We start from the raw sequence: 25,939 nt of genomic DNA, 5'->3' as shown, positions 1-25,939 counted from the left end.
CAGCCTCATTACTGTCCTGGATTAAATGCAGCCATAGCAACCTCTTGACACGTGCATCAGTGAAATTCTACCGTTGCTTTGAATCAGGTCTTAGTGGTCTTGTAACACGTGAATTTGCTACTAAAGAGGGCAACTATCTCCCTCCTCCACCCTTACCACTTGGATTCGCTTCATGCCGGTGGGCTCGCCAATGCGCGTGGAGGGTGAGCAGACACCCCGGTGGTGTTGCTTTACACAAGCACACCCAGCTCCGAATCCCAGGTGGTATTAATTTGATCCCTGACAGGGGAGGCCAGGCGCCCCCTTTCCTGCCCGCCGCCTGCCGCCGCTCGCCCTAACGGCTGCCGGGCGGCCTCCGAGCGCGCGGCCAGCGCGGAGGGTCCTCGCGCCTCGGTGGCGGCGGCGGTGGTGGTGGCGGCGGCGGGTGGGGGAGGGGGCCAGGGCCGGCGGCGCCCCGTGCGTGCCGCAGCCGGTCACGTGGGCGGCGGGAGCGGGGCCGGCGGTCGCGAGAGGCTGCGGCGGCGCAGGCAGCAGCATGGCGGCGGCGCTGGGCGGCCTGGGCCTCCTGCACGGCCGAGTCAGGCTAGCAGCCACAGCCGCCGCGACCGCCTTCCTCGGCCGGCCTGGCCGCCGGGCGCCGGTGCGGGGAGACGCCGCCGCCGCTCTCCCCTCGGCCGGGAGGAGCTACGGTTCCGAGGCGAAGGAAGAGGAGGAGCTGCGGGTCCGGTACCTGGACGACGAGCACAAAGGTAACGAGGGGAAGGCGGCAGCGGTGGGGTGGCCCTGCTGCCCCGGTCCCTGGCAGCGCCCGAGCCGCCGGGACGGTGTGACCCCTGTACGCCGCCGCGGCCCTGTAGGTCGTCCGCCACGGCGGGGCAGGGAGGGGGAGGTGCCGGGGGGAGCTGCCCGCCGGCGAGGGGCGGGAAGACGGCGGCGGCTCCTCCTCCTCGGCACCTCGGCCACGGCCGGTGGCTTCGTGGCGGGGTGCTGGGAGCCGCTGGCATGGCGGTTGCAGAACTAGGTCAGCTGGGTCTCTCTTGGCTTTTCTTTTTCAGAGTACTACACTGCATGTACCATATGTGTGAGGTACACCTTTCTGAGTTGGCGTCAGTTGGCGACTTTAATGGGAGAAAATGAAGTTTAGCAGCAAACTGCTACAGTCGTGCTGCTTCTGCACCTGTTATGTGCTTGAGTACAGGGGCAGACAAGGTCGCAGAAGTGGTATCCGCGTTTTCTGTTCTGGAAAGTGTCGCTTCAGCGCTCCTGCTCAACTTATGCCGCTTTCCTAGTAACCATCTCACACTCCTTGCTTATAGTGCTGTCAACTGCTGCAGACCTCGTTCTGCTCAGTTATACCAAAAGTCTCATTTTAACCCACCTGGTTAAGAAATCCATGCTCCACAGTGATCTGGAGTCAGTACATGACAACATGGACATAGAAACAAATACTGTTTGTTAATAAAGGAGAAGAGCAAGGGTCTAGAAGTAAGCCAGAAGGAGACATAAGCTTCATACGCCTCCTTTGTCAGCACAAAGGATATACGATGTTTCTGTGAAAGAAACATGTCTCTGCTTCCTCACCGCGCTGCTACTGCACACCCTCCTCCTCGCCTTGTGAGTCAAGTTCATTTGTCTTTATCTGCTTACAGCATGTAATACCCCTGCTGCATTATGACACTAACTCCATATAAGCCCCTGTGGCCTTTCTTGCTCTTGTCTAACATGCAGTTCCTTTTTGTACCAGCTCATCTTATAGGCCCTCCCAAGTGGGACCCTGGTGGCATTCCTGTAGGCTTCTGTTACATACTTCTTGACTACATACAGGGACAGACACTGCCCTCTGACTACCTTTTACATCACACACATGCTTGTTTGTGCTGTGGTTATGCTTTTGTCCATGCCTAGTCTTTTTGTGCTGCTTGGAGAAGGATGAAAGTCCAGAGGCTTTCACAGCTGAGGATGCTGGGGAGGCAGGAAGACTGATAGTAACTGCCTCACATAGAGGCACATACCTTGTAGCTCTAGGCAGATCTTTTGCCTGCAGGCAAAGTAGCAAACTGTCCTGCTTCATAACACTTTCATGTGATTCGTGTATCAGTTTTGGGGAAGTTGTTAAACATAAACTGAAATGAGACAGTATTTGGAAGGGCTGGTTATTGGTATTTTAATTCAAGACTTCCCAGCTTCCAAATTTGATCTGTACTAAAATATAAAAGATGTGAGGTTTTTGAAGAACGTGATTGTAAAATGCTTGTGTATTCTGAACAACCTGTTGCAACTCGTGAAGCTTTTAATATCAGTTTTCTATGAGTATAGGTGAATGTCAGTGCAGTAGTATTTTTTAATTAAATACATATGTTTTACTTTATTTGAGATGCTGTTTGATTATCGCTGAATAGGGCTGAAATATATTACAACTATTGACATCTGCGAACTTTTAGCCAAGTTGCATTGGTGATCCTGTTACAAATTTTAATAAACTTAGGGCTTTTGCTCTTGAAATTACAGATGGAATTAGGAGTGGTATCTCTGTTGTCTTGAATCAAGTGTTGCTGTGTTACTTGCTGGAATGTGATATAAATATTTGCAAAATTTAGATTTTGTACTAGAGTGACTCCTTGTACTTACACTTCCTAGTTGGTTTTAGTTCAGCTAGAGTGTGTAAGACCGCTTTTTGTCCCCATCGGTTAGAATTTTAACATAAATAGAATGGTCAGAACAAATAATGGTCTCAAGTTGTTCAGACATTAGAACCTGATAGCTAGCTGATATATTGGAAGAGCTTTCTCTTCTTTTACTCTCTTTGAGTAAAGCAGGACTGAGAAGATGAGATCCACTAATTTAAGAAGTGCAAGAAAGATTTTTTTTTTTAAGTGGTGTTTAGAGATAAAAAAGATACAAATACAGGATTTTGAAGAGTATTTTGGTGTTTTTTTAAAAATACTGCTGAGTACGCGTCTGTGTGATTTTGCACTTAAATACTTCTTGATAAGGCGATCAATGGAAATCACTAGAATTGTGCATGGTACACTCACCATAGATTCTTGTTTTGCTTAAGAAACTATTCTAAAATAATGGACATCTAAGTCAACTTGCCTGCCTTGGTTTATCTGAGTAGTTAAGTGAGACAACCTTAAAAATGACTTAGCTCTCTTTGGTCCTCCCTCCATTTTTCAGTGCAGAATTCGGATTTTTTTTTTTATTAGTTATGAAAAGGTACATTTGGATAGATCGTTTGTCTGAGCGTGTACACTTAATACAAATAAATGTAGTTCCATAAGTGTTTTTTATACAGACGTAGTGACTCTTTCTAACTCAGACAAAATTACTAATATGAGTGTAAAGACAGGATTTACTTGTAAGTAACTGTTTAAATGTGTTTCTACCAAACATTGAGTATAAATATTTTTTGAAAACTAAAAAGTACAAGATAAAACAGATAAAAATCATTACTTAAAGTAAGATTTCCTGTGTGCTGATATAAACTGTAGTTAAACCATGATCTAATCACATCACTTAAATTGGTGCACCCTGTTTTGTACAGTATAGAAAGAAATGTGATCTTCTCTCTCAGCAATTTTAAATAATGATAGCATCATATATTTTTTGCTATCACTCTTAAAATACGAGAACCTTTCAATATGAGCTACTTAAATCAAAATCTCAAAATTCAGTGTACGCTATGAAATAAGGATGTTTCTGGGAATTTACAGGTATTTTGAAGCTATCTTTCGTATATGTATGTGTCTGTCTTACTAAAAGACATTTTTTCTTTTTATTATGTACAACTCATAAAGTTTTCTCTTAAGCATTAATAATGATATCACAGTCAACTTTCTCTTTTGAGAAAGGTAACTTATAAGCAGAGAACATACTGTATGTTTGCATACACTTTTCCTCTGATGGTTGTCCAGGCAAGTAGTACACAGGGATATGACTACTTATATGGGACAGCATTGGGAGTCATCCTAGTCCCTTGGAGAGCCTAGCTAATAGGTGAAAGTTATTTTTTGATATGTGGATGTAATTTTTCGTAGATGCCCATTATTTGCTGAAAGAGTGTTCTGAAATAATGTGGAGATGACTCCCAGGAAAAACTATGAAAGTATTACTGAGTTCAGCGTTATGTGAATGCTTATTGCTTCTTAGTGTATCTGCCACTTCTTTGACACCATACAGGTACTGGAATTTTATTATTATTAATTGCTGATGAATATGACGATGAATTTTTATTCTTTGACAAATAGATTTTTCAAACTTTTTTTTTAAAAAAAGATTTTGGAAAGCCCACCTCTATGTAGGTGCTTTAGGAAGAATGAACCATGATTAAATGCTTCAGATAAAGATGTAGCAGGTATTTTAAAATACATAAAAATAATCAGGTTTTCTGTATGACTAACGATATTTGTCAGAATGGTTACCTGTGTGGCAGTATTGTCTGAACATTTTACCTCTTTTTTTTCTTTTTCTTTTGTTTATAATTGTGTTGGTGGAGTTCTGCAGAGTTATATGGAGCCTGATTATTCCTTTTTGCCTTGGTTAGGGAAGTCTATCCCACCAGAATTATGCGACCAGGGGTTTAAATCTTGCTGAATGAGTGAAACAGGGAAGATTTGCTGTGAGCAGTTTTTGCCAGGAGATTCTTGGGGTGGGTTGAGGAAGGGAGAAGGATTAAATTCTCAGCTGGAAGTCAGATATTTTTCAATTTCTGTTTTGTGACTTTGAGCAGGTACTTAATCTGTCCGTAGTTTGATCACTGATTAATACATTGGGAAAACTTCCCAAATCTTACTGCAGTTTTAAGAAATCTAAGAATTTGTTTTAAGAATGCCCATGTACTATAGTAACGGCATATTAGAACAAAACTGACTCAAATGAGAATTCAAGGAATTTTTTTTTTTTTTGTATACATCACTGCAATATCTAGTTTTCTCTTGCAAACCTTTTATGCTTTTCTTGTTGCAGTTCTTGCTTCGTGTTTTTTTTCCTATTTAAGAAATAGAACAGCTGAGTGGGTGTCATCTGTATTTACCTCTTATATTTCTGGAGAGTGAGGCAGAAGTGGTAGATTTACGGCTTGATATGACACTGCTAAGAAAATGAACTTGTATGATTTCGTTCAAGGATCGTCCCTTTGTAAGAAAAGATATTAAGTGTGTTTTAATGTTAATTGGAACTTCCTTCTGAATACATTAATATTGTTGGTGGAGCAACAGTGTTTGGGCTCTGATGGGGAGAAGAAAAAACATGCTTCTGAAAAGGACTTTATTTCCCAACTGAAGAAGAGTTTGGGATGATAGCATCTCTAGTTTATTCAAACATTGGATTTGCAGTGTGCCTTAGAGTTTATAGTCCAAGTCAAGTGTCTTTTTGTTGCTTTAACTTGGGGTGCTGTTTTTGCCTAATCTGCTTGTGTTGAACACGTGGAGTATTTGAATTTGGAGTAGCCTCCTGAAGAATAAATTGTGACAGTAGAAGAAAAATGCTATAGTCAGAAGCATTACTTGAATGTTGTCCTGTTTGCTTAACAAAACAAACAGATTCCTATGTAAGTGCTGAATAAGGACCCTTGCAGGAGGTCCTACATGGATACCTCCAACCATGGGGATGAACAGGTGGGAATTTAGCCTTACAGAACATGAGAGTGAAAGTCATTTGTGTTAGCCAGGCTCCTCTCCCCTTTTAGGAGGTACCTGTACGTAGCAATTGACTGTACCATGGGGGCAAGCAAGAGGCATGTGTGCGTAGTTATTCGGGTTTAATCATTTTTATTTGAATCTTGAGAGTGATAGCTGGTGAATAGAGGACTTTGGTTTCAAATCGGTAGCTACAGAAGGAGCAGGAGCTCTCTCTAATATTGTCTGGTGTGGGTGCATGTGCACGTACATGCAGGAGGAGGAAGAGGAAAGCGAGTGGGCTCAAGCACTGATAAGTCAGTCCTTTGAGAGGACAGGTTTTCCTGAAATAAAAGAAGTAGTAAGCACTGAAATGACGAGACAGGCACCCTGTGGAGGCTATGAGAGGCAGATGACATATAGATTATATGTGCAAAGCTGAGTGGTGAAGTAGTAAATACCTGGGGAAATGCTGAGTTTCTGGAGTTTCTTTTTTTCATCTTGTAGATTGATAGCAATACTGTGGGCGTTTTTGTTTGAGATAGAGAGCTCCCATTTTGTCTTTCATTCCTGGTCCCTGTCCTACTCCTTTGCCTTTCTCCCCTACCTCTGCATTCTCCAAGTGAAAAAAAAGTCCTGATTGATAAGACCTTACTAGGGCTGGATCAATTTAATAGGACTGTGAGCTGGTGTTTAGAATTTGGGCAATTGTAGTGTGTTCAGGAAGTAATTGTCTGAAAGATTGCTATAGACTTGTTAAACTTAGACATTACCAAGATAAACTTTTCAGAGTTTTCCTGTGTGATAATCATGCCTGTTAAGTGACAGGGGTGAAATAAGGACAAATGGTGTTTCTGCTGTAACATTCAAACCAGTGCTGGGGTCATTAGTCAGTGAGACAACTGGTCTCTAACTGGACTAAGGGAACTGTGAATGTCTGATTGGAGCTGTGTACCAAGCGTTTAGCATGATTTTTGTATCTTGGGAGAGAATTTTTATATGATTTTTTTAAAATGAAAGTTCAGATTTCCTGTTGATGGCATTCTTTCTGTGTTTCTGACTTTTACCTGTATCAGAGTTGCTAGTCTTAACTGTCGTAGCACTTCTTGCTGTAAGAAGTCTTTGAAGGCAGGCTAAATATGGAAACATACGCTTTACAATTAAGTATCTTTCCTGATTGCATGTCAGCACTTCACACACAAACAAGAAATTAGTGCATGCAATTGTGTAATTATGCATTCATCACTGTTTCCATGTAAAGGTGTTAGGACCGTATTTTCGTTCTTAAATGTCATTTTTGTTGAACATTGAAATGTTTAACATTGGAAAATGTAAGTCAATTTATTTTCTTTCAAAAACTCAGTAGTTAAGTGATTACATTAGCATCTTTTTGCAGTCCTCAATGATACTTTTTCTATAATTTCAAAATAATAATTTACATAGATAATATATATTTTAGTACATTGTAACAATGATACAATTTTTCTTCCCCTCCAGGAATTGTGGTGCTTGGATTAAACAGATCTCATGCCAAGAATGCACTTAACAAAAATATTTTAAAAATGGTAAGTGAAAAGAATAGTTTTTAGTATAAAGGTGAAGTGTTGGAATTAATTACTTTAAAAAGTGTTTGGTTATTCCCCTTCCTCCATTTCTTTGTAGATGTCAAAAGCTGTGGATGCTTTGAAATCTGATAAGAAAGTACGAACTGTTATATTCCGGAGTGAAGTCCCAGGGATATTCTGTGCTGGTATGCAAACTTAATTTTCCTGAGAAGCTGGAAATCTGTGTCTCATGTTGCACAAAAAAAGCCCAGATTCCAAGGAAACGTGTCTTTTTTATACATTAATCTCAGTAGCAAACAAAACATTTTTGTATGATTTTCCTCCATTGCTGAAAGAATTGAATATTTTTTTATTCTTTCTGTGTCATAAAGTATTGAAAAATACGTAATAGATTATTCATGGCGATAGAAAATTATTTAATTGAGTACCTAGAAAGTCTTGGATGTACTTCAGAATGAGGACCAACATATGTCAGAGGCCATATAAAGAGGCTGTGTAGAATGCTATATCAAAACCATATTTTAAACACATTAAAACAAACTTTTAATTAAAGAAACATACTTAAAATTCATTGTGAATGTGGCTCTTACTGCAGACTGATTGTTATTTTCAAATTAAAAAAAAAAAAAGCAAAACAAAAAGCACACACCCCAATCCAAATATCAAGCAGTACACGTGTCCTGCAAAAGTGCTCAGGAAAACAAATGCTCTCAACTACCAAACACTGGAAAGCAGAATTTGTTGACATGTCAAAATCAATTGAAGCAACTGTGTCTTTTGTGGATATCAAGTAGATGCTCTCCTTATTTTTAGATGTCCCTTCCCGTTCTTACTTTGTTCAAATTTAATTTAAATTCCATTTGAAACCAAAAACAGAAATCAGTTTCTTCTTTCTAATACATGAATGGAACTGTCAGGAATGAAGAGGAGATCAGTTCTAAAATCTTTCTTTTATGATCATTTATGTGGTCATTGAGCTTGCTAGCCACACATGATGTAATTAATTCAGTTTTAAATGCAATATGGTTTTTCCAGTTTTTATGTATGTAACATACCTAAGTACTTTTTGTTGAGTTTAAAATTCTTTTTTTTGTTGTTTTTAATAGGTCTGTTTTCATCCAGATGCGTTTTGTCACTTATAAGACTTATGAAAAGAATTGTCTGGAAAAAAGGGAGTAATCAATTCAGCATTTAGTAATACATATAAATAGGCTAAATATGCATGTATTAATCAGAATATTTAATTTAAAGGTTGTATTTTATTTTTAAACAACAAGTTTATAAACTCAGTTACTATTAATTACTTCAGGAAAAAATAGTTTAAAAGCTGTGGTTTTTAAACTGATGAAGAATGCAGAATCAGATGCAAAGAGGGTTTCAAGTTAGGTGTTATGTACTTCATATAAATAGGTGATCACTAGTTGAGATTTGTTACCACCTGGTTGGTTTTTTTTTTAACTGTTTTTTTAATTTATCATTCATTAAATTTATAGTAGTGTTATATAGGAAATACAAGAACAGAAATACTGATTTTGAGAGAGAGGATCCCAGGTATACTATTAATATGGTATTTATGAATTCCAAGTATTTCTCCAGTATTCTTTGTTGGCTGAATTTGCAGACCTGTAGAGCTGTTTTGGTATTAAGTTTTAATGTAGGCATTGTTGCCTGTTTGTCTGGCTAAAAAAAAAAGGCACCATAGACTATGTATACACAGCTGACTGTAGACACAATGCAAGGATGTTTATGTGTAGACATTGGGGAGGGAAATTAGCCCTGGAAGGAGGAGTGTGAAAGACTAGGACTGGATAGCTATATCTGGATCTTAAAGCAGGGAGCAGGGATAGGGTATGGGCCAATTGTCTGTAATTTTAAAAAAAAAAAGTGACAGGTAAAAGGAGGGTCCTAATAAAGGAGACTCCTGCAGCTAAACCAGTGAAATAAAGGATGTTCCAACAGTGGTCACTGAAATTCAGGGTGAACCAGAAGACTTGAAGCAGAGTTTGTCAATTAAAATAGGCAGAAAGAACTCAGTGGCTGGATGGGTTGCTTCTGTAGATGACTTTAAGGGGTGTCTGTAAACAGAATGAAACTACAAAAAGCATAGTGGGACATGGAGAAAACAGGTAATAGCTTAGGGAAGTAGGATGAAGGGAGAAACATATTGGATGTAACATGGTATTTTCTGGAGCGGACTTACTCAGTAAATTCAGTAGAACAGAAGAAAGTGTTTTCAAACTTAAAGGACGTGTTGTTTCAAGAACACTTGATTTCCTTAAAAAATGCAAGGATCATCTTGTGAAATGTTGTCACATTTTCTTATGCATTATAGTGCAATTCAGTCAGGCTAAACTTTGAATGTTTGTTTTATTTTTTGTATTTCCTCAATTTTGTTTACCAGCTTGCATGTGTTGGAATGTATGTTTTTAAAAATACATTTTTTATTATGATTTTTTGGACCACCATCTGATGTTTTACAGACCACAGATTGAGAAACTTTGTCCTAGAATGTAATTCCCTTTTACGCGTGGAATGAAATCCAAGATCCTTAAATCTTGTCATTCCTCAGCTATCAACAGAAATCTCTGAAAGCCACAAGCCAAGTGTCTTGTTTCCTTCTAAGGGCTAGTCCACAGAACATGACATCCAACTGTTCTTCACAAAATGACAGTGTGGGTGATTAAAAGATTTAAACGCTGTTGATGACTGATGTGGATTTGCGTATGATTCCAAATTACGGAATTTTCACATGGTGAAATGGGAGGGGGAAAAAAAAAAAGGAATTGTATAAAAGAATATAGAGATATGCCAGTAATCTTATCCTTTCATTTCTGCATAAAAATTTGCTTTGAATCTTTTGCCACTGTTTTCTCTGTATCTTCCTTCTTATGCTGTATACATCTGTGAGTGCAGAAAGTTCTTCATTGTGCTCTAGCGCTGATCAAAAGGGACACCTAGAAGTCAAAGAAGAGCTTGGCTGGGGTAAAGGTTGCATTATGTCTGTGAGGTCCCCTTATGTTTCTATCAGAAGTGCTCTGTCTCTGAGTCCCTTCTTCTCACTTTCTTTCTCTGTCTAAAACCAAATAAATAAAATTTTGGACTTTCTGGAGTGAATGTGTATGACTGGTCCTGGCCTGTGCAAGCCTGTGCTGTGTTGTGTAAGCCCAGTTCTGCAGTCAAGGCAGATGTGGCTTTTCAGTAGTGTTTATTTCCTGGCAGTGTTCCATCCTTGAGGAAGGCGCAGGCCGTGCATGGGATAAGGCAGGTGTCCCATGGGTAAAAAGTTTGTGATCAAGTAATTAAGAGCTATGTTGTGTTCACACAAGGGGATGAATTACGTTTACATAGGCAGTTTGAATAGCTTCATTTTTCATTATAAATGTAATTTTGGCATATGCATATTAGTGTTATTGCTGAGGTAGTTTTGTGAGCAGATTTTCAGGATTTTTCATCTTAAAAAAAATCTGGAAGTGTGTGTGCTGCATAGTACTGTTGGGACATACAGTACTGTGAGGAAGAGAGGAAGGACTGTCCGCAAGTTGTTGCAAAACCTTATTTTGGAGTGATAGTGTGCCTGAAAGAAGGTAAAAATAAAATACATACCCCAAGAGACACTTTTTTTGTCTTCAGATAGTGTTTGATAATGTTTGTAGTCCAAAGAGTTGAACAACCTAATATTGCACCTTACAGCCTTTTTGTTCAGTTTCCTAGGGCTTCAAATAAAAGTCAAAATAATATTTATAGAACTTTCAGTTATTATAGAATTTTGCATTTGGAAATGTTGTTTCCGCAAGCTGAAGCAGTCTTCTCCTTTTTTTTCCCCCTCCCGTTTCTCCCACTCTTGTTTATGTGTTTAGTGGTGTGAAATGGGGATTAAGTTACATTTGGTAATTACAGACTGTGAATATTTGAGATCAGGTAATATTCTTCTCTTTTTAAACAGTTTTATTTATTGATGGTTACAGTAATTGAAGAAACAGACTGCTTTAGTGTTATTTCCCCCCCGCCCCTTTTCAGTTCCTGTGCCTTGTACTATTGTTTCCCTTAGGAGTGTCACGTTCCTTCAGTCCTTTTTTCATGTCCTGTCAAGAAGGCACTTGTATGTGTGTTAAAATAAATTACTCCTCATGTATTTCTCTCAGACAGTAACTTATTGGCCCGTAGTTCATTGGTTCAGTTTATAGCTCATACTAATAAATAAACCCCTGTGCTACTGTTTTGCAGTTCGGAGTAATTACTGTTCTATTTTCCTTCCTCTGGTGCCTGTCCAGTCAGGACAGTTGCTTAACTCTGGCTGTCCCGGTCCAATCACAGATTGTTTCTCTCCTAAAAGTCCGCATGTGAGTTGTCTCAGTTTGCCTGCATCCATCCATCCGCTCTCTGTTGATAAACAGAAAAATTCTGACATCTCATATTGGAGGAGAATGAAATGCTGTGATTCCCTAGAGGAACAGACCACTTCTGTATTTCTTTTTGCATGGAAGATTTAGAAGGAGAACTTTCAGGGGCAAGAACCCCTGATTTCTTGATTTTTTTTTTTTTTGGTGACTGTGTTTAGAGTATTAATTGTTAAAAACAGACTCTTCATTATTGTTTCTCCAAAGTGAACTGCACTGATTAAAATAGAGTTTGTGAGATTGCTGAGTTATTTGCTTTGTATATGCATGCACACAAAGAAAGAGAGCTTTGGGACAATTTTTAGTTGACAGATTTGAAAAGATGTTGTTGGGGACCTTATTTCAGAAATCTTTGAGACATATCGGAATGTGGATAGTTAACTTAATTTTTGTTGTAACTGGCTTTCAAGAAAATTTGAAAAATTTGGGTACTGGAGCTATTCAAACCACTTTGACTTACAAGTCAATGCAGCTTGGCCAATAAAGCCCCCTCTTGAGAAAGCAGAAGTAATCTTTCTGCCAGCAAAAATTCATCGTTTGGGTCTGTGGTGTGAGTAAAGCCAACACTAATGCTTTTCCTGTTGGCATAACTTGTCTACATCACAATTTTGTTTCCAGCACAGCTGAATTGGCTGTATGGTGTGTGGTTCCTGGCTGCCATCTCCAGCTGGTGTAGTTTGTCTGGCAGAAGTTTATGAAGTATGCAAGCCTGGTAGAGCAGATCCTTGAGGACTTCTTCATTTATGAGGTTTTGACATGGAAAAGGAGTTCCATAATAGCTCTCAGATACTTGACCGACTCTTATTTATGTATAACTAGCAAGAGTAGTAGGGAAATATTACTGTGGGTGTAGTCGTCTTTTTCCCTCCAGTCTCTGCTGGAGGGAAAAAGCAAGGAGTGAGAGTGTTTTTTCTCAGAGTGTATTTTCGTCCTCCAGATTCCAGCTCCTGCACAGGAACTGAGAAGAGAGTTCATGTATTACTCCAGTGTTCACTTCTGAGGATTCAGAACACACGTGAAAATATGTTAGTGTCTTCTGAATATTTTTGTTGCTGTACATACATTTCATCCCCCAAAATAAATTCCTTCAGAGGTAAATGGTAACTAGGTTCTTTCATCTTTTTTTCACTCCAGACATTCACCAAGGTTCAGATGCAAACTGATGCTAGGTGCTCGTAGACTACTAGGCTCAATGGCAGTTGCATTTCCCCTAGAGTAACATGAGTTAATGTGAAATCTGGCAGGTTGGTCAGCGGTGTGACAGCTATGTCTTGTGAGTGTGTGCATAGTAATCTGTTGAGTTTGGAGTCAACAGCTTGCATTTGTCTGACATCGGTTATTTTACTTCTTAATTTTGTTTCTGGTGTTGTTTTTTAGAAAGAACTAATAGCTGTCATTTTTCTAGAGCACACATTGAAAAACCGACCCAATAAAGAGTACAGTTAGGATAGTGGTTTGATCCCCTAGTCTATACAGAAAAAACTCCCACTAAGAAAAGCTGGTTTAAATGTCTTTCTTTTGGAAGTGCTTCAGTCAGATAACTACAGATGCTCCTCTACATTCTACCCTGAGGAGGCATACTGAATTTCAGAAGAAATTGGAATGACTGTGGATTTTTGAGAGCTAGGAAAGTTCATCTTAAACAAAAGTTTGTTCTTGGCCTTAAGTACGGCTGCTGTGTTCCTAATTGATCACTTCTCTGATTCTATTATTGGAATGTAGTTCAGATGAATTCAACGTATTGTTTGATGCATGTTTTTCTGTCCATGTTTACCTTAACTTTGTGGCTAATTGTAGAACAAGGTACTGGAAATTTAGCAAATAAAAATTGCTTGTAGTTAATGCAGCACATGGTAGCACAGTAAATAGTTGCGTGGTTAGTTTATGCTGCAAAAATAGAACAATAGAGATAAATCTAGATAAATAGATAAATATCCCCTTTAACTGCAGAAAAAATACAAATGGGAGGTTCCAGGAAGTTTTTTGTTTTCTTTGTCTGAAAATGAGTGATCCATTCCTGTTGAGGAGGCAGACACAAGGAATGGGGTGGGAAGTTGGGTGGGACTGTCAACAACAGTGCAGTTTTTAAATCAGCTCTAATCAGCTAAGGGTCGCTTGTCTGCCTTGTCATAGGTGATTGCAATACCCGACTTGAGAAAATTGTAGGAAAGGTTTGTTTTGGTTTTTTTTTTTTGTATATTCAGCTCTCTTAAAGTTATTCTGTAGTTGGGAATAGAGTTTTTAAACCAGTGTATTGGGTTTACATGGCAAGGTTTTGGTAGCAGCGGGGCAGCCTCTATGAGAAGAGACCAGGAGCTGTCGCTTCATTGGACACAGTGGGCTTTAGCCAGCTTTAAAATGGACCCATTGCTGCCCAAAGCTGAGCCTGTCAGCAGTGCTGGTGGCATCTCTCTGATAACATATTTAAGAAATGGTAAAAAAACATGTGCAGCAGCTGTGAGAGAGAGGAGTGAGCAAGAATGTGAAACAGCCCTGCAGACACCAAGGTAAGTAAGAAGGAAGGGGAGGAGGGGCTTCAAGTGCCACGCCCCTGCAGCTCATGGAGAAGACCGTGGCAAAGCATGTTGTCTCCCTGCAGTTCATGGATGACCACTCTGGAAAAGATATCCACATTGGAGCTTGTGGAGAACCCCATGTTGGAGCAGGTGGACATGCCCTGAAGGAAGCTGCAGCCCATGAAGACCCCTCGCAGAAGCAGGTTCCTGGCAAGAGCTGTGGCCTGTGAAGAGCAGCCTATGCAGGAGCAGATTTTCTGGCAGGTGCAGCCTATGGGGGACCCACACTGGAGCAGTCTTTGTCTGAAGGACTGTACCCCATGGAAAGGACCCATGCTGAAGCAGTTCTTGAAGAACTGCGGCCCATGGAAAAGACTCATGTTAGAGCAGTTTGTGAAGGACTGTCCCATGGGAGGGATGCTATGCTGGAGCAGGGGAAAAGTGTGAGGAGGTAGGAGTGGCAGAGATGAAGTGTTACAGTCTTATTGCTCCCCATCTTCCCGGTGCTGCTCAGCGGTGGGGAAAGAGGTAGAAGAGTTAGTAGTGAAGTTGAGCCAGGAAAGAAGGGAGGGTGGGGGAAGGTGTTTGTAGTTAAGTTTTTGTTTCTGACTAACCAACTTAAATTTAATTTATTGACAGTTAAAAATAATCTTGAAAGTCAAGTCTGTTTTGCCCATGATGGTAACTAGTGAGTGATCTATCTCCCTGTCCTTATCTCGACTGATGAGCTTTTAATTTTATTTACTTCCCCATCTTACTGAGGAGGGGAAGAGAGAGAGTTAGTATGTTAATATGGATTTTCCAAAATAAGACTGAGGCAAGACCTTTATTCTTGAGGAACTATGAAATTGAGGGTGGACTAGTCATATAAAGTCTCAGAGGAACTTGTGTAAAAAATGGGCTACATAAAGATAGTCAGGAAGCTTTCTCTCCAGTTTACTGGATAGTGACCACTATGCATAATTAGTACTGTACAGAAGCTAAAGTGGATTACCTTCAACAGAAGAGATTAAATCTGTAGCTACTTGGTTCTTTCTTCCATCCCTTACTTGAGATGCAAGATCCTTTTCTTCAGGGTTGTGCAGGACATCACTTTAGGTATCTCTGTTCCTACATTGTGTGCTCTGAACACTTGTCTATGAAATGTTGTGTGTCCCTCTCTGATAGTTTTTAAGTTATCTAATGACAACTTTAGTTTAGTACTTCTTTAGTGCCAGGAGAAATTTATTAAAAACGTTGCATTTACATTTCTAAGAGAAACTCTCTTCTTCCACTGATTGAAGACTACTTGAATTGAAAGTACTTTCAACCACAGTGTACTTTTCTCTTATGTCAGAGTTTTTCATAGGCTCTAGTGGAAGTAGAGACAATTTTATTCATAGCTAATATTGCCACAGCATAAAACTTAAAAAAAAAAAAAGTAAGTTTCTGGTAATTGATTGTATTCAGCTGGGATGCTAGTTGTGGATGTTTCTGTTCAATTTTTCTTCCTTTTTTGGTCTTGAATGAGCTGTAGGCTGTAGCTTACTGTGATTTGTGAGCACAAAGCTGGTGAATAACAAATTTAAGATCAGGCCATTAGTGAAAGATAAATTATGAAAGGCAGTTAGAGAGCCATCTTTTTAGCAGTATATTTCTTTGATTGATGTAATTTTGAGATTTGCCTTTTAAATTGGTGAAACAGAACGTCTAACCATTCCTTCTCTTGTGTGGCTTGTGACATCTGATTGAAAAATGGAAATGTAAATGTTAATTTATCCCAGTAGTATAAGCATTCTTCCTTCTCCTTCCCCATTAGAATTGCAGCCATCTTGGACTTCAGATCCATGCTATTACTTAAGATTTACCTAAAGGACCAAATCTGTCTGAACTGGTCCTCCAGTTATGTGGTGGTTCTTGCCAAACAGAATCAACGTTTTTTGGACAGTGATTTAATAATGATCAAGCTAGTGCTTTACTAGTGTAAGACCTAAGGCTGCACTCTGTAATGCAATCACTTGGAACTACAAATCAACACCTACTTCAGTTATTTGAGGTATGGGTTTATTTCATGTGATGGATATCTGTCTTTAGAAATAATTTTGAGCAACAGAGGGCTATACTGTACTTTGTGTCATTCAGCTGCCTTGTGTGTGCTGGAAAGTATAAAAGCAGAATTAAAGTGTCTCTGGCTATTGGAGAACATAGGTTATGGTAAGTTTTAATTGATAATAAAAAAGAATATAATTTTTTAAACTATTCAGTTTAAAAAGTTTAATGAATCGTCTTAGGCTTTTAACCGTTAGAACAAACGCACACAATGAATGTGATACGGAAATAATTTTTTTCAGTAAGAACTACCTAAAAATATTAAAAATATTAAATTCTAGGTAAAAGATGTATTTCTGAGAGAGTGGAATTTGGTTAGTTCTTCAGTTTAACCAGAGGAGGGTAATAGGAAATAAGAATAACTTTCCTGAAGTCTTTAAAAAATTGATCATAAAAGCATGGGAAAAATGGATGCCTGAAATTATTAAATTGAAATATTAGGTACAAAATAATTTATTTTTATGTTCTGGAGAAGTAGTCACAAAGCATAAATATACTGGTGAAATTTATTTGTTTGGATTCTGTGTATGGCAGCCAGAGTTGTTCTGCAGGGTGACCTCTCTTTTGGGCAGCTGTACAGAAGACCGAGGGAGACAAATGTCTGAAGGATACACTTGGCTGTTTTGAGTTCCTTTCCTACATCCAGTTTATGCTAAGTTGAGTGAAAATTTTGGATTTTAATGGAAAATAGAAGGTCTGAGCCTATCTTTAGAGGTAACAGTTTTATAACCAAATGACTGAATGTCATTAATGAGAGTAAGTATATAACCATATAGCTTGTGAAATGAGCAAATTAAGTAGGGTCCTGAACAGCTGGAGAACTTCCTCAGTTTTGTGAGGTGTTTGAAACTGACACAGTGCTCAAGGTCTTTGGGTGGTTACAGAAATGGTACAGAAATCTACTGAGTAGAAATTTGTAGTGACTTAGTGTGCAGGCTTCACACAAGCAGGGGCTGTAGAGAAGCATCTTCAAGTGTGTCCCAGAATTTAAATGGAAGTGACATCTTGTCAAGGTGATTATGAAGCAGAGAAAAGAACCTCACTCGAGTACCTAGAATGGTGAAACGTGCATGTAGACCTTACTTAAAGTGCTATAATGAATTTTCAAATAGTGAAGTTGTTTCTGAAGTGGATTTTACCAGAATAAACAAAATCAAAATGGAAAAAGATACCCGATGGATGCAGAACATTTTACATTGGGAGAACTATGTTCTGCAGAGGGTATCCTTGGGTAGTCAGGCAATTCGTTTTCTCAGTTCCTCTTATAAAAGACACTCAGCTTTCTGGAATACAATATATATCCAACTTTTTGTTTTAGTATTTAGAGAATAATCAGAAATAGGTTTGCTCTGTATTTGACATCTTTTTTTTACTCTAAGGGTGATGTCTTTGGTGATGTGACTGGCTTATTTGAGCTTGTATGAATTGGAAATTGTCATAGTTCAGCCTCAGACGGCAACAAAGAGCCACACAGACGCTCTTGTGCCCTACTACGCCACCAGCCGCGGGGAGAATAGGAAGAAAAAGGCAAAACTCATGGGTTGAGACAAAGGCAGTTTAACAGAACAGCAAAGGGAACAGGAGAACAGTAACACAGATAGAGGAATGTGCAAACACGATTACAGAACCACCGCTGACCCACCAGACCCAGGACACCCCAGCCCGCTTCCAGCGGCGACTTCCCACCCCCTCCCCTGGCAGCTCCCGGCTCCTGCCTGGGCCTGGCTCCATGGGATGGAATACCTGTGTCCCTGCCGGAGCCTGGGGAGAATTAACCCTGTTCCCGCCCGAACCAGGAGATAAATGCATCTTCAATAGCTGTATTATGTATCTGCTGCAATGCAATTAATCTTGGTTTTTAAAATGTGTTCTGTAGTTTTTCTATCAGTTTTGTGCAAATCCACTTTTCCTAGATTAGCTGTGTAGATGACTACCTGCATTTCATATGCATGTTTCAGTTGGATTTGAGTTTTGGAGTATAGTCCTTGTGGCACTGCTTAGGACAGCTTAGGAGTTGTGTTGAATTTTGTGTACAGCTACTCATTTAAATGCATCACACTTTTTTTTTTTTTTCCTTTTCTATCCTGTATCATTGAAGGTTGTAATTCGATGACTGTCAGTGTACACGACACCATGTAAGAAGTTTTTGTAATTACCTACATGTGTAATACAGAGATGTGCAGATGAACTTCACTATAATAAAAAAGATTTAACTGGAAACTTGCAAAACCATCACCAGACCAGTTCTGGTGTCTCTCTCTGAGTGTGTCAATGTCTAAGGACTGCAAGATTCAGTGCTGCCGAAGTCTTTGATTTGGTAGGGTAGACCGGTGGAGAGGATGCTCTATCTGAATAGTCTTTGTTTTCATGGAACTGAGTAAAGTCTTCTTGGTAAGCTTGAGATTCTTCTGTTCAGGAAAATCCTTAATATGGGGTAATTGATCGTCTTTAAGCAAGGTGTAGGCTGTGTAGTTTCTTGCAGGTATATTAGAACTAGATAACTGTTGATTTAAAATCTAAAGCTACAGGAATGTATATGCAGTCTTGACTGGTACCTTTAGGCTCTTTGAATTCACAGGGCAGTTCAGGTGAGTCCTCTGATGCAATTGTATGTATCAGCTTTCTGTAGGTCTCTGTAGGTATTTTGAAGTATTTGGTTTGTTTCACTTGTGGCTGATCTGTGGTGCTAACATAGTGGACTAGTGGTTTTATCTTCAAAACTTGTACTGGGCATGGCTGGGATGGAGTTAATTTTCTTTATAGCAACCCTTATGGTGCTGTGTTTTAGATTCATGACCAAAACAGATAAGTCACCAGTGTTTTAGCTGTCACTAAACAGTGCTTGCACAGCATCAAGGCCCCTCTGCTTCTCACTGTGCCAGTGGGTCATCTGAAGGTGGGTAAGAGGCTGGAAGGGGACACAGCTGGCACAGCTGACTTGAATTGAGCAAGGGAATATTCCATAACATATGAAGTCATGCTTAGCAGTAAAACCATGGAGTTGTTTGTCCAAAGTAGACCTTCCTCAGGACTGACAAGGCATTGGTCTGCTGGTGGTGGATGATTGCTTTTGTATCATTTGTTTTCTTCTTTTTTTTACTGTAGTTATTAAACTACCTTTATCTCAACCCACAAGGTGGTGGTGGGTTTGGTTTTTTTTTTTTTTTTTCATAGAATCATAGGGTTGGAAGGGACTCTGGAGATCATCTAGTTCCCCCCTTGCTTTTGCTGTTCCATTTCTCGTCTCTCTTCTGCTGGTGGGGAGTGAGCAAGCGACTGAGTGGGGGTTTACCTACCAGCCAGAGTCAAACCCTGTGCAAAACTGTAGTTTTATATGACAGCACCAGTGAAATCTTGAGTCATTAGCTGTGGTAGCTCCAAAAACGTCCTGTATGTTAATGAATATCAACATTACTATAATGTTACTATAATGTTACCATACTTCTTTTTAACTTTGCTAGTGGAATGCTTGAAGTCACTTTAAGCTCCAACAGGTGTTGCAGTCCTAAAAAGTTATTCTTTTTTCCTATTCTATTTTCAGAGTGCAGTGGTGGACTCTTAACTAAGTACTCAGTATTTAGGGAGGTGTTCTTTAGCTATTTTTAGTCCAAAAGTAGCTTTAGCACTATTCAGGTAGAAACAAAGGTTTTGGAAAAAGATTCTTTCTGTACTTCTAGCTGTTCATGGTTGGCAGTTTGTGCAAACTTTGAGAGATGCCTTATAGGGATTGTTATTCTCACTGCTTTACCTGTGGACAGTTGCAGTTTTTTACTGGAATCTGGAATTGCACTGCCTTATGGTATTAGGTATTAGATTACCAGTTTGAGATATATTGCTAAATTACAAAATGTTGTTTGGCTGTCTGTCTTTATAGGCTTGCATCAGCAATATTCTTTTGCTTTAGCCTTTTGTTTCAAATCTTGGGATGGAAAAAAAGTTCTCTGTACATAAGAGTGAAGATGTTTATTTTTTTCAGATCTCTTGAAAGGTGGGTTAGTATCCTAACCGGCATTAAGATAATTCATGAACTTTATCTGATTTTCCAAACTGATGGTACATCTCTCTAAAAAATACATTTTAGATTCCCAAGACAGCTTTGCGTATTTTGAAATGGAATTTTATTTATTGCACAGAAAACGCAGAGGACTTTATTAGACGTAATTCTGTCTTTTAGTAATACCAAGTTGTTCATGGTTTGGTGATGATAACAGGTCAGTAGGAGTGCTGAGCAATTTGGTTGACTCCCAAAATGATACCAGATCCACTTTAACCTGATTATGATGGAGTGTGGCTATTTTAGTTCATGTAATTCTCACTCTTTTCCTCATCTTCAAATCTGGGTTAAAAGAAAGCAATCAAGTCTTTATTATGTAAATGTGTAAAATCCATGTCTGTCATAGACTGTCCTACATCTTCTAAAAAGCTGCAAGCTTAATTTCAAATGTTGGTTAGAGCTTTTGCTACACTTTCAAGGCATGCATATGGATCAATTTTTTCTCAAAAGTTACACTCACCTGTCCGTGCTCCATATAAAATTAAATTAAAAACTGTGGTTTTAAAGTGGCGAAAACCAGGTGAAGATCACTTTAACAGGAAGATACGATTATTGATTAGCCCTGTTAATATTAAATTGTTAAAGATAACTTTTTGGCTAGGCCTCTGCTACCCAGGACACCACTGGTAAATGCGTTTATGCTTAGATGAGGAACTTAATTCTTTTTAACTTCTATTGTGTACCTCTGAACATTTGACTTTCCGCTGCGGTGTCTAAGGTTCAGATCTCTTCCATAAGTTTTAAATCAAATTGAGTAGTCACCTCCATTTGGAATACTCATATCTTGTCTGTGGGTATTTGACATATTGATTTGTGAACAAAGGCTGCTGGTTTTCTTCACAGTTCTCTGAGGTAGGTTGTCACAGTGCACTATGAGCTAACTAACCCTTTACTGTGGTGTATTAAGTGCCTATGCGACCTGGTTTCTTTATTGGTGAGGGAACTGAGCCTGCTTTGCCGTTTATAACCTTAGCTGAGAAAACCTGCTGGCAAAAATAAGCTGATCTCATGTGCTTGGTGGTAATGTGTGCTGGAAATAGAATACATGTGCGCAACACATGTCAAAAATAGTTATTGCATGGTAAAGAATTATTTTCCACTTGCTTTTGAAAAGAATGAAATGATGATGTAGCAGAGGTATTTAGACAGATCTGAATCTATGGCATTTTCATCTTTAAGACAGTTTTCAAGTTAGTTTCATATCTACTTCCTTCGATAAATGGAGTAGAATAGCACACAATCCAACTATGTATATATGTGCTAATTGCCACAAATATGAAGAAAAACTTCAAATAATTCAAATTTTTTACTTTCTCTTGTCTTTACCTGCTGCTTACACTGATTTCTTTTGAGGACATCTTTGTTGTAGGTTTACTGCAGTAAAAGATATTTTTTTGCAAGCATCTAAATTGAATGTGCAGTTCTTGAAAGCTAGAGGAGAACAAAATAACTGAATCCCCGTAAATGTCGCATACAGTTGCTTATATATTCAAGTTATAATATGTTCATGCAGTGACAGAGGAAAAGGTGGAGGCCTGGCCATAGTGAAAATGGTATGAATCTTGTATTTAGGTTAGGTTTTTTATATGCAGTTAGTGGGCATTTGTTTTGTACCTTTCAAAATGTTTTTCTTTGTAAAAGTAATACAGGGAATATGAAAATTAAGAAACTCTGAAATTTCTTGTTAGATCATTTTGTGGTACCACGTGTATATTTTAATAAATAGAAATATATGTGTGCTTCTGCTTATGCAGACCAGGCAACTCTTTTATTGTCTTACACCAAAAGAAAGTTAAAAAATAAGCAAAAGAAATGCTGTGACTCTTAGTCAGATATGTAGATATGGAGTTGTCTACAGTGTCCCTCAGTATTTTCCAACTTAATGTCACTAGTTTATACTAATAGTGAAGCATCAGGGTTTTGTAGGCTGCAAGAAATTTAGATCTAAAGTCATCTATTATTGATACTTTAACATTTCTTTGTGGAGTTCCTGTCACCATCTGGAATTTACACACTGCATGTGGATGGACATGGTTTTTAAGTGATTGAGCTCTGTACGCAAATACCACCAGTCTGTATAATTTGTTAAGCCCATCCAGATGGCAGGTAATATTCCAGTGTTGGATCTCCTTTCCTTTACTTTCTTTCTCTGAAGTAATTTGCTGACAAGTCTATTGGATAGCCTTTTAAAAATAGAAGACATCAAATATCTCTGAAGTATTTTAAAGTAAGTCCTTAGAAAATAGAACTGAGTTTGCAACATTGGTGTTGAAAATATATTCAGTGGATGAGAAATTCTGCCATTTGTAAGCATTTTCATTTATTTTCTGAGTTGGTTTGAAGCCTTTGGGGTCACTGGGAATAAGGGGAAGTACTGCTTTGAGCTGCTTAACTTGGTGCTTAGGAGAAATAGAATTGCAGCTGCTGTTTTCCTGTCTGACTTTTGTGTGGACAAAGCATAATTAAGATATGTTCCTGCTCATGGCTTACTAGTCCTTACTTTCACACAGTACTTTGTGGAATGGCAAGACTTTGGCCTTGAGTGCTGGTCCAGTATTAATATCAGCCAGAGATGTTTGTGCAGGAATGCCAGCCATTTTAATGCTTTTTTTTTTTTTTTTGAGTTCAGGATTTAAGTTTTCTGAATAGACTTAAAGTGGCAAAAGCTGAGCTCCATATCTTTAGCGTTGAAGGCTTTCCTTCTCTGATTTGAGTTTTCCCACAGAAGTCCTTGTCTCAACTGCTGTAGCTTGAGAAAGTTCCCAGTCAAACTTAGTAGTCGCCTCATCTAATCTTTCTAATGCCATTACTTCCGATCTTTCTTCAGGTTTGTTTGTGGTCTGTTGTATGCAGAGAACGATCATCTTATAATCGGGAGGCAATGAGTCATGATTATTGTTACAGATACTCTTCACGAGGTGTGTTTATTTTCATACACTACATGTATTATTTACCTGCTTCTTTAAATGTTCCACTGGAACTGTCACTTGCTGCATAGCTGCACAGAATGCAGTGTCATTGAATCTTGACTTGCTGGAAGTTTCCAGCTAATATACTGATAGGAGTAATGCTGATCGTTGAGCAGGGGGAAGCAGATAAAGAGATACTGCGTGATGCCTTTCAATCAAGGGATGGGACAGAGGGTAGTGAAAAAGAAGAAAAAGGCTTTCACCCATGCCTTCATTTAAATTCAGGTTATATAACAGTTCAAATTGTGGTTTTTCTCAGGAAGAACTCCTCCTTTCTTTAACAGGATTTGTGCCTGGATACTGACTTCAGGACTTCTTTAGAAGAGATTCTGACTTTCTCTTTTTTACCACATAACACACTTCCTCCTTTTCTATTTACAGCTCATAAAACTGTGTGTGCTGTTAGTTAACTATTTTTGTAATTATTACTAATCAAAATAGATAAACTCAGCAGTATCAATTCCTTTTTAACATTAAAAAAAACCATGTGCAGTGGTCACATATATGGTATATGCAAAAGATTTGAATCAGTCATCTGTAATAGTGCAATGAAAGATGTCTGTTTTTTCTGATTACTTAATTTACTAGAAATCAGTGTGGAACAAACAGCAGGTTGCTCAGAATTTTGTGTGTGTTCATATTTCTTTGAGTTCCCTTAGTGAAGGTAGAATTTGAAAATGAAAAGTGGTTTGAGGAAGTTGGGTATTCATACTACCAGAATGACTGGATTAAAGAAGTACTTCTGTAATGCTTATTGTGGAAATAACATAGAAATACAAGTGGTGTAGGAAGTAACTTTACTTATTTTTGTTGTTGTTAAAAAAATGTAAAAATCTCTGTATTGAAAAATAATTGCAACATACATTGCTTTTTATTAAATGCTGATATTTGTCATTACCATGATGTGAGGTGTAAACTCATGGTCTTGCCATGTTTAAGTAACTAGGCTGTTGTATGAGGGATTATTTGAAAATTGGGACAAACAGGTTTGTCATGAATTGATTGCTCTAGAGGTCTGTATTTGGGGCTCCTAGGACTTACTAGGTGACCTTCACTGCTGCCACCACCATCTTCTCCTCTTGGATCTGGGAAGTAGTTGGGGCACCATCCCTGGAAGTATTTAAAAGATGGGTAGATGTAGTACTTAGAGGTATGTTTTCGTGGTGGTTTTTGTCAGAGTTAGGTTGATGGTTGGACTAGATGATCTGAAATGTCCCTTCCAACCTATGCAATTCTGTGATCTTCTCCACTGTGTGTTTATCTGTCTGAGAGTCGAGGATGGTGCAGCCTCCATGCCTGTCTTCTGCTAGTCCTGATTTTTTAGCCCAACAGAGGTCACTAAAAGTGGGGCATAGCACAGAATCAAAGTTAATATTATCTTAATTCACTGTTTGGAAACAGGTGACTGTCCTGTTCTTGTATCTTTCCACCAGCACTGGTATCTTTCACGTGCCATGGAGGAAACTGCAGAAAGCCCTGTTGTCATAGTTGCACAATATCCGTAAGTGGATACTAGGGACTAGAGAGTGACTGAGGCAGTTGTTGGATGATGGAAGTGTCACAAAGAAACTGGTGGTGTTTGGGGAAAAAAATGGCTTTGCTTTTAAGAGGCGAGATTAGGGTCATTATAATGATTCTTTTTTTCCCCTTCTGCAAGTGAAGATGAATTCAGGAAAGGTATGAGAGGTATAAGCTGCCTTTTTTTGTGTCAGAAAAGGTTAACGGGAGGAATATTGTGTGCTTTTAAATTTAGAGTTGGACAGACAGGTTGGAAAAAGAGCCAGCTGATTTTAATCTGTATCTGGTCTGAATTTGCATAATCATTGAAAAGGGATTGTAGAACTTTTGTATGTAAAGTTAAGGTTGTTTATGTTCAGGATTCCTGGATTTGAGGAGGAAACTTGTCTGAATTAGCACCTTGGCCTTTAAGAAAGGCTTAGGATTCAAAAGCTTAAAAGGAAAAAAAAAAGGTAAAAAATGCCAAAAGTTGTGTGTTCTGAAATATCCCATATATGGGAACTGATTTAGCAGCTAATGCCTTAAATATGCTGATCTGGGTGTAAATTATTGCAAGATATGAGACAACCTATAGCAGTAGAGCTACAAGACTGCCATCTTACCAGAGGGAATGCTCAGGACTGGCATCCTGCCAAAGACTCAAATGTACAGGAATTGCAGACATTTTGTTTGTTCTTCACAGTTTGATCATTCTCAGGAACTTTCCTGTGACACAGAGGGGATATATGCAAAAAGGGCAGCTGTCCAAGTCATACTAATAAGTTATGACAGCAAATCTTATATGGAAGAATATCAATGTCAGTTTTGACTTAAAAATCATATGTCGATGTTTAATAAGCTTCAGGAATATAAAGTTCTGCATAAAAATTAAGTAATTTTATTCATTTAAATTACTTCCTTGTGAAGGAAAAATACATAGCATCCTTCATGCCATACTGGTTTTCTCTTGATTAAAATGACTGCAGACAGCATCCTTCTCATATTGTTTTGAAATTTAGAATACACCTTGCTTTTTGTCAAAGTTACATGTAAATGCGTTTTTCTTTGTACTCAGTTCAGGTGGTGTGTGCAAAAATTTTTGTTTATACCAGTGTGCAATAGGATTCATTGTTGCTGTCAATAAAGCAAATGGTTGCTAGAGAAAGTAGTTGGTTGTTCAAGTTATGAAAGGTAAATTAAGAAGCCTGCTGCTTTAAAAACCTTGTGATAACCATATG

The 25,939-nt window shown here is 38.8% G+C and overlaps 1 protein-coding gene across 1 annotated transcript in view; it reads left to right on the top strand.

The window, feature by feature from the left end:
- The first annotated feature begins 465 nt into the window (after nt 1–465).
- Nucleotides 466–25,939, top strand: part of AUH (AU RNA binding methylglutaconyl-CoA hydratase) — a 111,368-nt gene continuing 85,894 nt past the window's right edge. The window contains exons 1-3 of the mRNA XM_074570683.1: nt 466–749; nt 7,113–7,180; nt 7,278–7,365. Coding sequence (XP_074426784.1) covers nt 536–749; nt 7,113–7,180; nt 7,278–7,365 — 370 coding nt within the window. The 5' untranslated portion in view covers nt 466–535. The remainder of the gene's footprint in view (nt 750–7,112; nt 7,181–7,277; nt 7,366–25,939) is intronic.

This window comes from Larus michahellis, chromosome Z, assembly GCF_964199755.1.
Source record: "Larus michahellis chromosome Z, bLarMic1.1, whole genome shotgun sequence".
In the NCBI taxonomy this organism is placed as follows: Eukaryota; Metazoa; Chordata; class Aves; order Charadriiformes; family Laridae; genus Larus; species Larus michahellis.
Note: the sequence above shows the minus strand (reverse complement) of the source record. Positions and strands in the feature narration are given on the sequence as shown.